This window comes from Pezoporus flaviventris, unplaced genomic scaffold (genome assembly GCF_033815535.1).
Source record: "Pezoporus flaviventris isolate CSIRO_AGI_PZ_B2104156 unplaced genomic scaffold, CSIRO_AGI_Pfla_v1 ptg000013l, whole genome shotgun sequence".
NCBI lineage: Eukaryota > Metazoa > Chordata > Aves > Psittaciformes > Psittacidae > Pezoporus > Pezoporus flaviventris.
In genome coordinates this window covers 5,414,502-5,427,525 of record NW_026892561.1, presented here as the reverse complement: position 1 = coordinate 5,427,525, position 13,024 = coordinate 5,414,502, and the positions used below count along the sequence as shown (strand labels likewise).

At 49.3% G+C, this 13,024-nt stretch overlaps 1 protein-coding gene across 2 annotated transcripts in view; it reads right to left on the bottom strand.

Annotated features, from left to right (window-relative positions):
* The window catches only part of TRABD2B (TraB domain containing 2B), a 294,974-nt gene extending 285,054 nt beyond the window's left edge, over positions 1-9,920 (bottom strand). The window contains exons 1-2 of one of the 2 annotated variants that reach the window (XM_061451306.1): positions 9,605-9,920; positions 8,624-9,184 (exon numbers count right to left, since the gene is read on the bottom strand). In XM_061451306.1, coding sequence (XP_061307290.1) covers positions 8,624-9,184; positions 9,605-9,712 — 669 coding nt within the window. In that variant the 5' untranslated portion in view covers positions 9,713-9,920. The remainder of the gene's footprint in view (positions 1-8,623; positions 9,185-9,604) is intronic. The other variant, XM_061451305.1, reaches the window with a different exon arrangement.
* Between the last annotated feature and the right edge of the window lie 3,104 nt (positions 9,921-13,024).

Genomic DNA, 13,024 nt, shown 5'->3' with positions numbered 1-13,024 from the left:
TTTTATTAAAATGGAAAGAGGTTTCAAAATAACTTCTAGATTTTTATCCTTTTTCTAGTTCCTTGGCTCACGAAGGGAGCCTGATGAGTATTACTTTGCTCTGTGAAGGCAGCTTCTTCTCTGTTTTATGTACTGGGGATATCTCCCAACAGGTGCCTCAATACAAGAGTTAAAAGAAGCAAGTTTGCTGCAATTTGAGGAAAACATAAAGCATTAAGTGTTATCCCTTTAGTTGTGTTGTTACAGATACCATGTTGGCTATGAATGAATTGCTTGCTTTCCTCCATGCCCATCTCAAAGAACGCTGTGATTTTGCAGGGATACACAAGCATGAACCTCTGCGCTGGAATTCATTTGAGAGGTTTTGTAACTTTCACATTAACTGAGCCTAGGAAAAGAAGAAATCAAAACACTTTCTTTTTTACAGTCTTTTCTCTATTTGACAATAGGAGTTTCTGGGAATGGTTCAGTGTTATCCCTGGCTTCAAGGAACACTCTGGAATGAGTACAACACACAGGTTTTGATTCATAATGATGGTCTTTCACATCTAACATCACTACCCACTGGCATGGGCTGCAATCCCATGCCATGGGATTTTGAGGAAGTCAGTAATAAAGCTCCCTTTTGACATCTGCAAGACTTCAACACTCAGTATTGTTGCAGTGCCTGGATGAGGTGATCAGCAGTGGTCTACTGATAATAAATCTAATTACAGTATCTCAGGGATGATGATTTCTTCAGGCATAACTGACCTATGGGAGTCTATGTACGATGAGAAATGGGGTGTCTAAGCCTCTGTTAAATGACCCTCAGAATGGAAAACCTAGGGCCTTTGATCTCATTCAAACTAAAAATACTTTTGCTAATGAGCCTCCTCAAGTCATACAACATCCATCCCAAAATGCTGAACACATGGTTTTCATTTACAGTTTTTAGCAACTTTCATTTATATTGTGCTAGAAGACCTGAAATGACTTGTAGCAGAAGCTCTAAAAATTGGAAACCCAAATGGTACGGGCTGCTATCGGAATAACTAGTGATAAAAGCAGCAGTCACCTGTGCTAATTCCTGCTTAAGCTTCTGACACAGGTATTAACCATGCCACTTTGAATTCTCCGTGCATTTAAATGACTAGATACAATAAACAGTAACTCAAGGCAGCTATGCTGTTCTCTAGAACACCAGAAAAAGCAAACCTATGGAGATGAATAAGGCACCATCATTACAGCTCTGGGCCCCTCACTACAAGAGAGAGATTGAGGTGCTGGAGTGGGGCCACAGAAGGGCAATGGAGCTGGTGCAGGGTCTGGAGCAGTGTGATGAGGAATGGCTGCGGAACCTGGGGGATTCAGCGTGGAGAAGGCTCAGGGGGGACCTCATCGCTCCCTACAACTGCCTGACAGGAGGATGGAGCCAGGAGGGGGCTGGGCTCTGCTCCCAAGGAACAAGGGACCGGACGAAAGGAAACAGCCTCAAGCTGCACCAGGGGAGGTTTAGATGGAGATGAGGAACAATTCCTTCCCCAAAGGGTGCTCACGCATTGGAACAGGCTGCCCAGGGCAGTGCTGGAGGCTCTGTCCCTGCAAGTATTCACATACCATGTAGAGGAGGCCCTCAGTGCCATGGATTAGTGGTGGTCTTGGCAGTGCTGGGGAATGGTTGGACTGGATGAGCTTAAAGGTCTTTTCCAACCTGGTTGTTCTATGATTCTGTGATTACTAGCTGTTGTGACAGATACAACCAGCCATGCTGTTTAGTTTCATGTCTGTTCCCACTCTGCAGAGAGTATAGCCCTGCTCCAATTCCAGTCCAAGGACCAAGATATTAAGTACACATACTGATATCTGCAGTTTTAAGCTCTGCAGGCACCAGTTGAATTTCTGCTGTCTCAAGCGAGCTGGAAACTAATGCTTTATGGGTTACAGAAAGAGTATTAGGTTCACAAATTGTTGCAATGCTCAGAAAAATGTCTTTTACTGCAACCTATAAACAATTTGAGAGGTTCAGAAAGATACTTAAGTTTTGTGATCCACCCACGGTGCTTTCTGCAGATTTTAAGCCTAGTAGCATCTAGGATCTGAATTGCTTGTGAGCTTGAAAGAAGGATTTGGGAAAGTGTGTGGATATCAGGCAGATGTGTTTCTCTGAAAAACAGGGCTCTTCACATGCTGACTTTTTGAAGTTAAAACAATGAAGTTCCCCAAACGCTGGTTGTTGCTGAAAAATCTCCATTTCTGTGCTATCCTAAACACTGTGCTCTGGGGAAGTCATTTTCCAGTCCCTCACCCAAGCATGCAGGGAACCCCTCTAACAGCACCAGAAGATCAAGGAAATCACACCAATTTCACATGGCTCAAGCAGTAATTCTGTGATTTCTTCTGCCTTTTACCTGTCTCATCAACTCCTAATGACAGTGAAGAGACTAATAAGGGTTTGCAGTGTCAAGAATAGCACAGGAGAAACCTGTTATTTTACAGTACGTCCCTCTGAAGTTCCCAAATATGCTTTTCCAGGAGCCCTGCCACAGATCTCTATCTCCACAGGAGTGCAAGGGCAGTGAGTGCCCTGGCTTAAGAGCATTTCTGGCCTTTCCAATACAGGAACCTCTGACTAACCTGAATGATGTGGGCTGGCTTTATAATGTGGATTGCTACTCACTAGGGAACTGAGGAGAGGCTGTTAAAGACTTCCTAAGGACTGTAGGTTGCACTATACTTGAAGTTGAGGTTTTTAAGGTCAATGGTTCATTCTGTTTATAAGCAAAGCACTCTGGGCCCGGGGCAGGATCCTGACTGCTGTTGCAACAGCATCAGAAACTGACAGTGGACAACAAACAGAGAGAAATTCATCACTGGAAAGATCATGTACTGGAGAGGGGAGCATTTTACACTTACTGGGTGAGCAGCTCAGAGGTGGCAAAATGCTCCAGGGGATATCCCACAGTGATCTGAAAGCAGCATTACTGCCTAAGAATTGATAGATTTGGGTCATCTGACCCTCTTCTTATCCGCTTCCCCAAAGCATTGCTCAAGAGCTGCATCTGTACAGAGAGCAAAGCACATTCCTGGATGCTCCCCACGCCTCTTATGCTGCAGTGGTACCAGGGCTCCCTACTGCTGGGACCAGGCATTGTGGAGCCAAAGAGATTGACACTCTGACCTCATCCCTCACCACACACACAGAAATAATGGCACAATCCTGCTATTGTACACACTGATAACCTTCAGCTGCCTCAAATACAGTAGGAGCTCACACTGTTTTCCTGGTTTCTTCTCCTTTCAAAGTCCACCTTATAAAGATGCAATTCCTCCCTAAATTTTGCAAACAGATCAACCAACAGAATCCTCTTCAGGTCCATTCATGGGAGGCAGGTTACACCTGCCTTGGGCTTGGATCTAACCAAGGGAGGTGTGAAGGATCAGAGAGAAAAAAACATCTAGCCTGTTCTACAAATGCTTCCTGCAGTTATATACACAATAAATACAATAGATGAATTGCCAGCTGCCCCTTGAGCCATCAGTAACTGACTGGCCCTCTTCTTAACAGGCATCAAACGTGGGCCTTTCAAGGGGGCTGTGGTGAAGAAGCACACAGTAACTGGCTGTGAAGAGCAACACGTACAGTTAGCTACAGCTATAAGGCGTCAGCTGCTGATCCTTTCAGGTGTTACTGTGACTACTGTAGTTTTAATACCTGCATAGTTTCACCCTCAGCAGTTCCCCTGGTAAAGACATAAAGCAGCTCCACGAGTATTCAAAGGGAGTTACATGGAAAGATTTCTATTTCTGCTGTATGAATTTCTACCTCAGTTTTTATTTTACTAGGGGAATTTTTTCACCCTGAGGTGTGGGGGGGGGTGAAGGGGGTGATAGTTGAATTAAAGCCAGCAAGCTGAAAACTATGTGCGCTGTAACTGTGGATAATCAAACCTCTTAACGTTACTTTCAACAATATTCAGCAATCAAAACAGATGACAGCAAGCTATTTTTGATGATTCTTGGCATTTTCCTGAAGCCTGAATTTGTTCTGAAAGCAAAAGGTGCTACTTCTATTAGGCAAAAAAAAAAAAACACTTAAAAAAGTAATACATGAAAAAAAAACACAATATTCCCTTGAATAAACTACAGAGACTGTCAAAAGCCAACTAGCTCTGAAAGTGAGCCCTTTAGTCTGGTTCAGAAAACTTTGAGCCTGGATCTTTCATTAGTACAATCAGTTAAATTTCCCTTGACGTCAGTTACATTGGCCCCTGCTCAGCTCTGAGAACCCCATCTTTGTGATCACACATATATTTAGTTTTTCAAGGGGACAGAGGAGATGGAATAGCAAGTCTAGGCCGTGGCCCTGTCTATGTATTACTGTATCATGCTGCTTTGCCACTGAAGGTCCAGCTTCAAGACTGCAGATCTGTCAGTGACCAAACATGATGGACCACCCATCGGCCTTTTATTAACCAGCACTTGTTCCCCCTCTAATCCTATCACTAGAGTAATCAAAGCTGCCATGTCCCAGGGTTTGATGGAACAGCAGGACCTGGGAAATGAAGACTGATTTTGTTAACAAAGTCATTCCTGTCCCTTGAATGCTGTCTCATTGGTAGAAAGCACAGAGACGGGGTTTATTTGTGCAGAGAATGAGGCGGCAGAGAAATGAAAGGGGAAGAATGGTGAAGTGTGAAGTTTAATCTGGCACGGTCTAAGGTTTCTTTCTTTGAGGCTGTTCTCTGATCCAATCAACACCGGTTTGATATTTAACATCTCCCCCTGCAGTTGGAAATGATACAGGACGGAGAAGACCGGAGTCAGGGCTTCGCAAGCCCTGGCCAGCGAAGGGAGAGGAAAGAGGGTGTCGAAGGCTCCCCTCCAGCCTGACGGCTTCCCCACCAAGGGGACCAGATGAAATCGGCCCTGACACAAAATTCCACTCACAAACCTTGGGATTCAGGGCATCTGGCATGAGCTGGATGCAGATTCCCCCTGAAGAGAACCAGCTTGGATGGGCTAGGAGAGGGATTTTATTTCTAACTTGGAGAAAGGGGTATCAACACTGTGCCAGTGTGAGGATCCTGCTGAGAAAGAGGAACAAACACAAGCGAGAGCCACCATCCACCTCCCTAGGGCAGAGGGGTTTGGGTAGAGGAGTAAGGCCTTCCCCTTGCTGATCATACATGGTGACAAAGCGATACCTGGGGCTGAGCGGGGGTCCCACCACAGCCCTGGGCCATCAGGGCAGACACAGACAGACCTGAGCATCAGTAGGAGTCACCATCAACATCCTTCACACTCTAATGACTGTATATGTCTGTGTGGGGAGAGCCTTCCACCACAGACCCAAGGGTCCCAAAGAGAAGGGAAAATTTAACCCTACCCCAAGCAGGCCCTCAGAGGACACATGGACAAGTCCTCACTGCTTGTCATGGTGCTGGCTGTAATGCCTCTGCCAATACCCCACTGAGCGAAGCCTTGAATGCCACCTGCCCCTCACCAGCATTTCTCAGTTCTGGACCGCTTCATCTTGCACTTTCCTGGCCACTCCGTTCACAAACATCTGCACTGTCAGGCAGCGGAGCTGTCTGCTTCCTCCTCTCTGCATGCCTCTCAGCTCTTTCTGTCCCACCTCAGTGAAACCCTGAAACTCTGTACACCACGAAGTGGTGAAATTTCAACCGGACCCAAACCTGATCTGAATTCCCCTGTCCCCAGGCTCCCAACCCAGCCTTTTGCCGTGATTCAGACACCTTGCCACCAGCTATACAACACTCAGGGCCTGGACTGTGTGTGACCAGCAGCTGCTGGAGTCCCAAGGGGAATAAGGATGCTCCCTCCACAAACCATGCAGGAAAGCAGCTGGTTAGCGAGAAAACAGGGCAATCAGAGTGGTGCCAGTTTGGGAGAGCAGCTTGAAACACTGAGCTGGGATTACAGGGGGAGCAGAGCATCAAACTACAAAGTTAGTGGGTTTACAATAGAAAACAATGCGCCCTGCTCTACCTGCAAGAGCTGGCTCTCCAGGAAGCAGCTAATTATATGAGCCACCTTAATCTTTTTATCCAGCTAAGACAATCAACATTTCAAAGCTACGCACAGAACAGTTTCAAAGATCGTTCCTGGTCAAAAATGCAAGTGTATCCGCTTTCTTTCAGAGCAGATCAAAACCAAGTACCACACCGGGACCACTCCTAGATTTCCTCCTCCTCATGGTATCAGATTAACAGATTTGGTGTAGTCAGATTAAATATTTGCAGTAGCACAAAGCTGCCTTTGAGGGGAAGGAGTGAAAAAAAAGGAAGAAAAAAAGCTTTTTTAATTCTTTTTGCTTAGGGCAAAAACACTGGACTTTGGGGACGTGGGAAACAAAAGCATTGACATGATTCAGCAAGGCACAGTTTTAAAACCTGAATTCTGAATGCAGAAATTATGTGCGCTATTCCTGTAACAGTAATGCTGAAAACAGGTAAAAACTGCTGATGCCCTTAGCAGATTTGGGACTGTAATTTATCACAGATGTTCCCATCAAACTGTGCAAACACCCTGCAAGACAAAAGCTGCTCCATTTCTGATTTCCATTTTAGCATGTTTTAATTATGTGTTGCTTAAGGAAGGCTCCAAGACCTGAAATTGGGAGGCGAAACCTAGCAATAGTAATCCACTCCACTAAATTAGCACAGTAATACACCAAGCAGTGGGACTGCCAGACGGTGTGATAACATTACAAATTACTATTGTTAAACAAGGAGCCAGGTGTCAGGATGCATGAAATCTAGAGGAAGCAAGAAAATATCTGGTTTGTTTTGTTTAATTTTGTCTCATGTTGTTCTGGTGGCCTTATTCCCAGAAAAAAGCTTCAATCTAGGAAAAATCTTCCTGAACACCCATCCATTTTAGCAGCAATGTCAATTCTCTGAAATAATTAAAATGCAACGTATGTTCTTTAATCAGCAAAAATGATCTGCATAAATGATTGTCCTTTACTTGCCAATAGCAGTAATACTTTTGCTGTTCTTTTTTAGGTTATTACTGTAGCAAAACTAAAGGGAAAGCTTTGTTTAAAAGTTGGAAAATGAGAGAAAACCAGATTAGGTCAAGAGCAGCAGTGAGTTTTGTTTCCTGTCCCTTTGCCTTTCTCTGTCACTCACACTCTTCCCCTCTCGTAAGAAAATGTAATATGATTCACATTTAAAAGGCTTCCAAGCGGTACATTTTTAACCAAGTGCTTTCATGTGCCTGATTCTGACTGCCATTTTTGACCTAATACAACCAAATGCTATTGGATGTCTGGTATGGGTAATCATTTTTACCTTACCTTAAAGAAGGGGCTCAACAGAGAGGACAGGCACTTAAACCTTTCAAACAGAACAGGGGAAAACGAATTCCTTGTTTTGCTTGTGTGTTAATTAATGCAAAGGTCCTGAGGGGCTTTCTTTTAATTATTTGTGTTGATAAACAAGAAAATCCCTCCAAAAGCATATGCAACCAATCTTCTCCTCTGAAGGCTGTATGCAGAGTTAGTCGAAATATCGGATGAACCAAACGTTAGTGAAAGCCAGACTTTTTTCCCCTTAAAAGAGTTCCCACTAGACTTCAGGGGAGAAGGGGGTGCAGGCACTCCAAGGATGTTTTAATCACACCAAAGATCTGCACTTTAATCCCTATTCCCACATCACCAAGAATTTTTGTGCTCAAACTGGAACAGTAAGATACAGCTGGAAATAGGCTGATCCAAAACTAATGACGAAAAGCAGGTTAAAAACGAAATATCATAGCAGTAACTGACACCATCTTAAATTTCCCTGGATTATTTGTTTTCTTCCACACACATTCATTTCCTGAATTTCTAGTAAATCTGATTTCATATAAACAGTTTCACAAAGCAAAGTCAATAGCTGTGACTGTGTTCCTGATTAATCCACTGAAATGAAATAGATCGCATGGCTTAGTATTTGGTTGTTTAAAGCTAAATCCGCTGAAAGAATTCTGGAGTCCAGTTACACCAATAACTTTAGTTTCTTAATCTACATCCTGTCCTTTCTGCTGAACTTTACCTGTTCTAAAATGAAAAAGAAAACCCATGCAGACTGCACACTTAATTTAGCTCAGGACATGAGGGCAACATGAGTCAGTTTGTTTTGACCTGAGGTGACTACTAAAGAGACAACCGACAGTTTGCACATACTTAAATCTATTTGAACAATGTTGAAATTTCTTCTTTCATTGTTCATGCTTCATCCTCTTCCTGGCAAGTACCACAGAGCTGCTTCACTTGAAAACAAACAAACAAACAAGAAAAAGCACTTTTTGCCCAGCTCCAGGTCAGGACGGGCAACATGGGAGTTTCCCTCACAAGTGGCAAGCCAATAGACACACATTCATACCCTGGCCATTTGCTTCCCAAATAAATAATACAAATGATGAACACTCAGCACTGACACATCACAGGGTTTTTCACAGGCAGCATGGATCGGCGCAACAGGGAATGGGCAGCCTGATGCAAAGACTGCTGAGGCCCACGAGCAATGCACCCCACTGCAAAAGTGTTGGGGTTCACTCCCATAAACCAACCGAAACACAAGGGGAATGACCCCCAACTCCTGTAATAAGCCATGAGGCCCAGGAGCCTCCTTACCTGGGAGAAGTTGAGCCCATTCAGCGGGTGACACTGCTCTTCCACCCTCTCCACCGCTCCCGTTGTCTTCTTCATCCTCTCGGCCTCCTGGGCAAGGTAGAGATCGAGCACCGGTACCCCTCGGGAGCGGATGTCCGTCTCCGTCAAGGAGTTCACCATGAGCATCACCCAGACAGGCCTCTTGCGCTCCCAGTTGCCGGCGATGGCGTTGAAGAGGTAGTCAGCATAGAGCCCTTTGCCCCGCTGGTCCGGGGTCATCCAGTGGGGCAGCATCAGCTTGATGTAGTCCAGGTGGCGTTTGAGGCGGCGGTACAGCTCCCGGGGCAGCACGTCCTGCAGGTTCTCCCCATGGGGCAGCATCTGGCAGCTGGCCAGCCCCGAGATGGTGTAGGGGTCGGTGAGGTCCAGCTCAAAGTAGACGCTGGAGCTGGCGTGGAAAGCGGCCTTGGAGTTGTCAGGGATGAAGTCCCACACGCGCGTGTAGGGCACGTGAATGGTGCCGAAGAGATAGGCGGGGGGGTCACGGCGGATGGTCCAGAGGAAGGAGTTGAGCTCTCCTTGCTGCGGGGAGGACAGAGGGGCTGCTCAGCGGCCCACAGTGGTCACGCTGCCCCCGGGCCGCGGGGGTCCCTCTCCCCCCACCCCATCTCCCTGCACGAGCCCCGTCTTGGCACGGAGCGAGCAAAGCCCGGAGGGGCCGCGTCCCGCCGTGACCCCGCTCTCCCCACGGGCGCCCACCCGCGTCCCCCCGGCGCGGTCCCGCTCCCAGCGCAGGTCTCCCCCCCACACACACTCCCAGCCGGGGGACACGCGGGGCAGCGCCACACCTGCGGGGCCACGCACGGAGCTGGGGTTGGGGGCCCGTCTCGCGCCTCGTCCCGTTTGCCCCCCCCACCCTTCCCCGCGCACCGCGGCGGAGTCCCGCGCAGCGCCGCGGCCAGCCGCGCATCCCCGAGCGGGCGCGGCCCCGGCCCGGCTCACCGAGCGGGGCAGGTCGCACTGCCCCGTGTCCATCTGCTCCCGCCGGGCCGCGGCGTCGGGCAGGAACCCCCCGAAGACGAAGCAGATCAGCGTCAGGTTGAGTTGCATCCCGCTTCCTCTCGCTCTCCTCTCTCTCCTTCCCAGATGAGCCTTTTTGGATTTCTAGGATCTTTTTTTTTTTTTTTTTCCCTCCCCCTCCTCCTGCTCTTCCCCTTTTTTTTTTCTTCTTTTTTTTTTTCTTTTTTTTGGCTTTTTTTTTTTTATTCAAACAAACTTTGCCAGTCCCATCTGCATCTGACAAGTGCAGGGGGAAGGACTGGCCACCCCCTCCCTCCCTCCCATAGTCTCCCCCCTCCCGCCCTTTCCCACCCCCACCCCCTCTGGCTCCGCGCTTGTCAGAGGCGCTGGATGCTGCGGGGAGGACGGTTCTCATCGCCAGCCTCCGCCATGCTTTGGTTGTGCAGACCGGAGAAGCTCCCTTTACGCTGTACGGGAGGAGGCTGGAGGGGGAAGTAATACCCACGAAATAAAAAGTTAAAAAGGACGGGGTTTTGTCTCGTTTGTGCTTTATCTGGCGCCGCAGCACCCCCGCTCCGCCGCTCCGGGACCCGGCGCACACTGCACCGCGAGGGCCGGGCTCCGCGCCGGAGCAAAGTTTCGCGCAGCCGCCCCGGCCCGCCCGTGCCTCCCGCAGCGGGGGCCGCCGCCAGGGGGCGATCGCGCCCCAGCGCAACGGCCGCGGTGGAGGGGAGGTGGCGGCGTTCCCGCCTCGCCCGGCGCCCCTCAGCCCCCGCGGCACCTGCGCGGCGCTTCCCTCGGTTTAAACGCTAAAAGCAGAGCGTTCCCGCGCTCACAGAACGTTGGCAGAGTCACTCAGGCGCGGCTTGTCACGGGGAGCAACCGGCTTTGGAAGGGATGCCCTGAGGCGCCCCCTTCTTCAGCCCTCCGCCGGCCGCTCTGACCCCCGCTCGGCTGCCAGGCGTGAGGCGACATGTCCTCACAGGCACCGCTTTCCCATGGCCCCTCCGACACCAGAGGCAGCGAGGCCTCGCCGAGCGCCGGAGTGGAGGGCAGGTCAAGGACGTGGGTTCTGTGCCCTGTGCCTCAAACACCCTCAGCGGCACGGCCCCAACAGCGGGGTCCCCTGCCTCCTCAGCCTCACAGGAGGACGGAAGGAAGCCTCTCCCCGTGTGTTTTCAAACCTGTCGCGCTCATGTTCTTGGCTATCCAGCTTCCACTTGAACCAGAAAGCCTTAGGAGGAAGCACCCTCCTCCAACAAGATATGAGCTGGCTCTTGCTGATGGGACACGTTCAGGATCCCTGGAGCTTTCTCTGGAGGTTGCTGCAGCAGGCGCTCTCTTCCAGCAGCTGCAACTCAAGCGTCCTCCCAAGTGTCCATCTCTGTTTAAGCTGTAAGGTTTCAGAGCAGAGGACAGGCTGACGATGCCCCTCACAGCCATTCTGCGGGAACTCCTCCTGCCTGTGGATCTGTTCGCTGCACGAGCAGGGGTTGGGATGCTGCACATAGTCCTTTCTCACTGCAGGACAGCTCTGTGGTGTTGGTGGCCCGGTGTATCTCCACCACCCAACCTGCTGTATGCAGTGCACATGGCCAGGCAGATCTGGATCCTGATCTTCCCACCACCTGCATGCTTGTGAACCCTTTCCGAAATTGGGAAGCTCCTCACTGTATTGAGAAGGATCAGAATTACCAATGCTTGCTTGATGAAATACACTCATTACTATAATGAGCCGGGGTCCTTGCTCTCTCAAGGTGTTTTGCCAAGCATGGTGGCAGACTCAGGCCTAGCTGGCTATAAATGTGGCTTCCCCACAGCCCTGTGAGACTGAGAGGAGCACGACTTGCTGTGGTTATGGATGAGCAAATGTAGCTATGCAGGCTACTGAAGGGACTTCAGAACCGCTGTGTGCAGCCTATGGACTCTGTTCGTGGCAGGAGAGTGTTCTCCTAACCACAGTGTCAGGACCGCTGCCTCCTTTCTAAGTGAAGACCTTCATCCTCTTCTCTCTTCTCCCAGATCTTCCAGCCAGGTAAAACTAATGCAAAGGAGCAGGGGATTGTTTTTCCTCATGGTGTTTCTAGCTTTTGCAAAGAAATGCCCAATTTTCTGGGTCTACTCTGAGGACTAAGGTTCAGATAAGGAAAAGTCACAGAGGGACAGAAAGAAGCAGAAAGTTTATTAGCCCATAGGGTGTCCCATCACTGCAGCACAGGATGGTCCAGTGAGACACCGAGTCATGGCTGTGCCAGGTCAGGCCGTGCTGTTTCCCAGAGTCACCCATGGCCCAGTGCTGTTGGGATGTGGGGTGGCAGCAGGCAGGTGCGTGCCCTCCCCACCCCATCTGCCTTTGGGGTACATGGCACTGATGCCTCTCAACTTGCCTCCCCAGCATTGCCAGTGTGATGACATAGCCCTGCAAGGACGGGAGGGCAGGGCCTGGCTGCATGTGCCTACGCCATCTCTCGCTTGAGCAGCCCCACCTTTCTCCCCAGCGTGCCTCCACAGGCGTGCAGGGTGCTGGATGGTCACCATAAGTGGCTGTGCTCCCACCTGAGATGAAGTCCAGAGCAGGAAGGCCTGTGCAGTCCGTGTCCCAGCAGATGTGATGCCACGAGGGTTGATTCCAGTCACGCCAAATAATCCTGTTGTTTTTCCTTAAGCTGCCATAAGCCATTTAAAAGCTACATGCCTGAAACTGTAGTGACACTGTAGCATGGAAGTCTGCTGCATTTGCTCACAGCCGGACTAAACTGCATCCTTGTGTTCAGCAAGTGCCGCTTCAAAAGTGACATGGCTGTGCTTGCCTGGCTTAGTGGCTTTGACTTGGTCCACCCTTTTTCTAGCTCATTCCCAAATCACTTCCAAAGTAGTAAAAGAACAGAGGGGCCTTGTTAGAAGGCTGGTAGGTACATCTCCAGTGATGTGACCCAACATCTCATCTCATGTGCTGGAGAAGACACCTGGGAGGTCTATAAGGAGATGTGAGGCCCTATTCACTCATTGGTGCCGTGTTTTGAGGTAGAGTGATTACCCTCATCGATGACATACCTATCAAAGCACCCAGGGCAAGAATAAACAAACACCTTTGGCACTGTGCTCGTCTTCCATTAGCCAAAAGGCAGGTGTGTGTGTGTGGGTATAGCAAGTTTTCCAGCCATTTCCCTGAACTCAGCCCTGATGTTGCAAGAACTGCCTAGCTGTGAAAACACAGCCTCGCCTTGATTTATGCCGCTTGTGGGTAAGATGACTAAGAAGAAGAAGGGGGAAAGAAAAAAGAGCAGAACAGGAACAGAAATCCCAGTGGGAGCTTGATGCGGGTGTGTACCGATCTGGTGGGACAGTCAGGTTGGGGAAACTGCAGCCAGAGCTTCAGGCAGTAGGAAGAGGAGACCACAA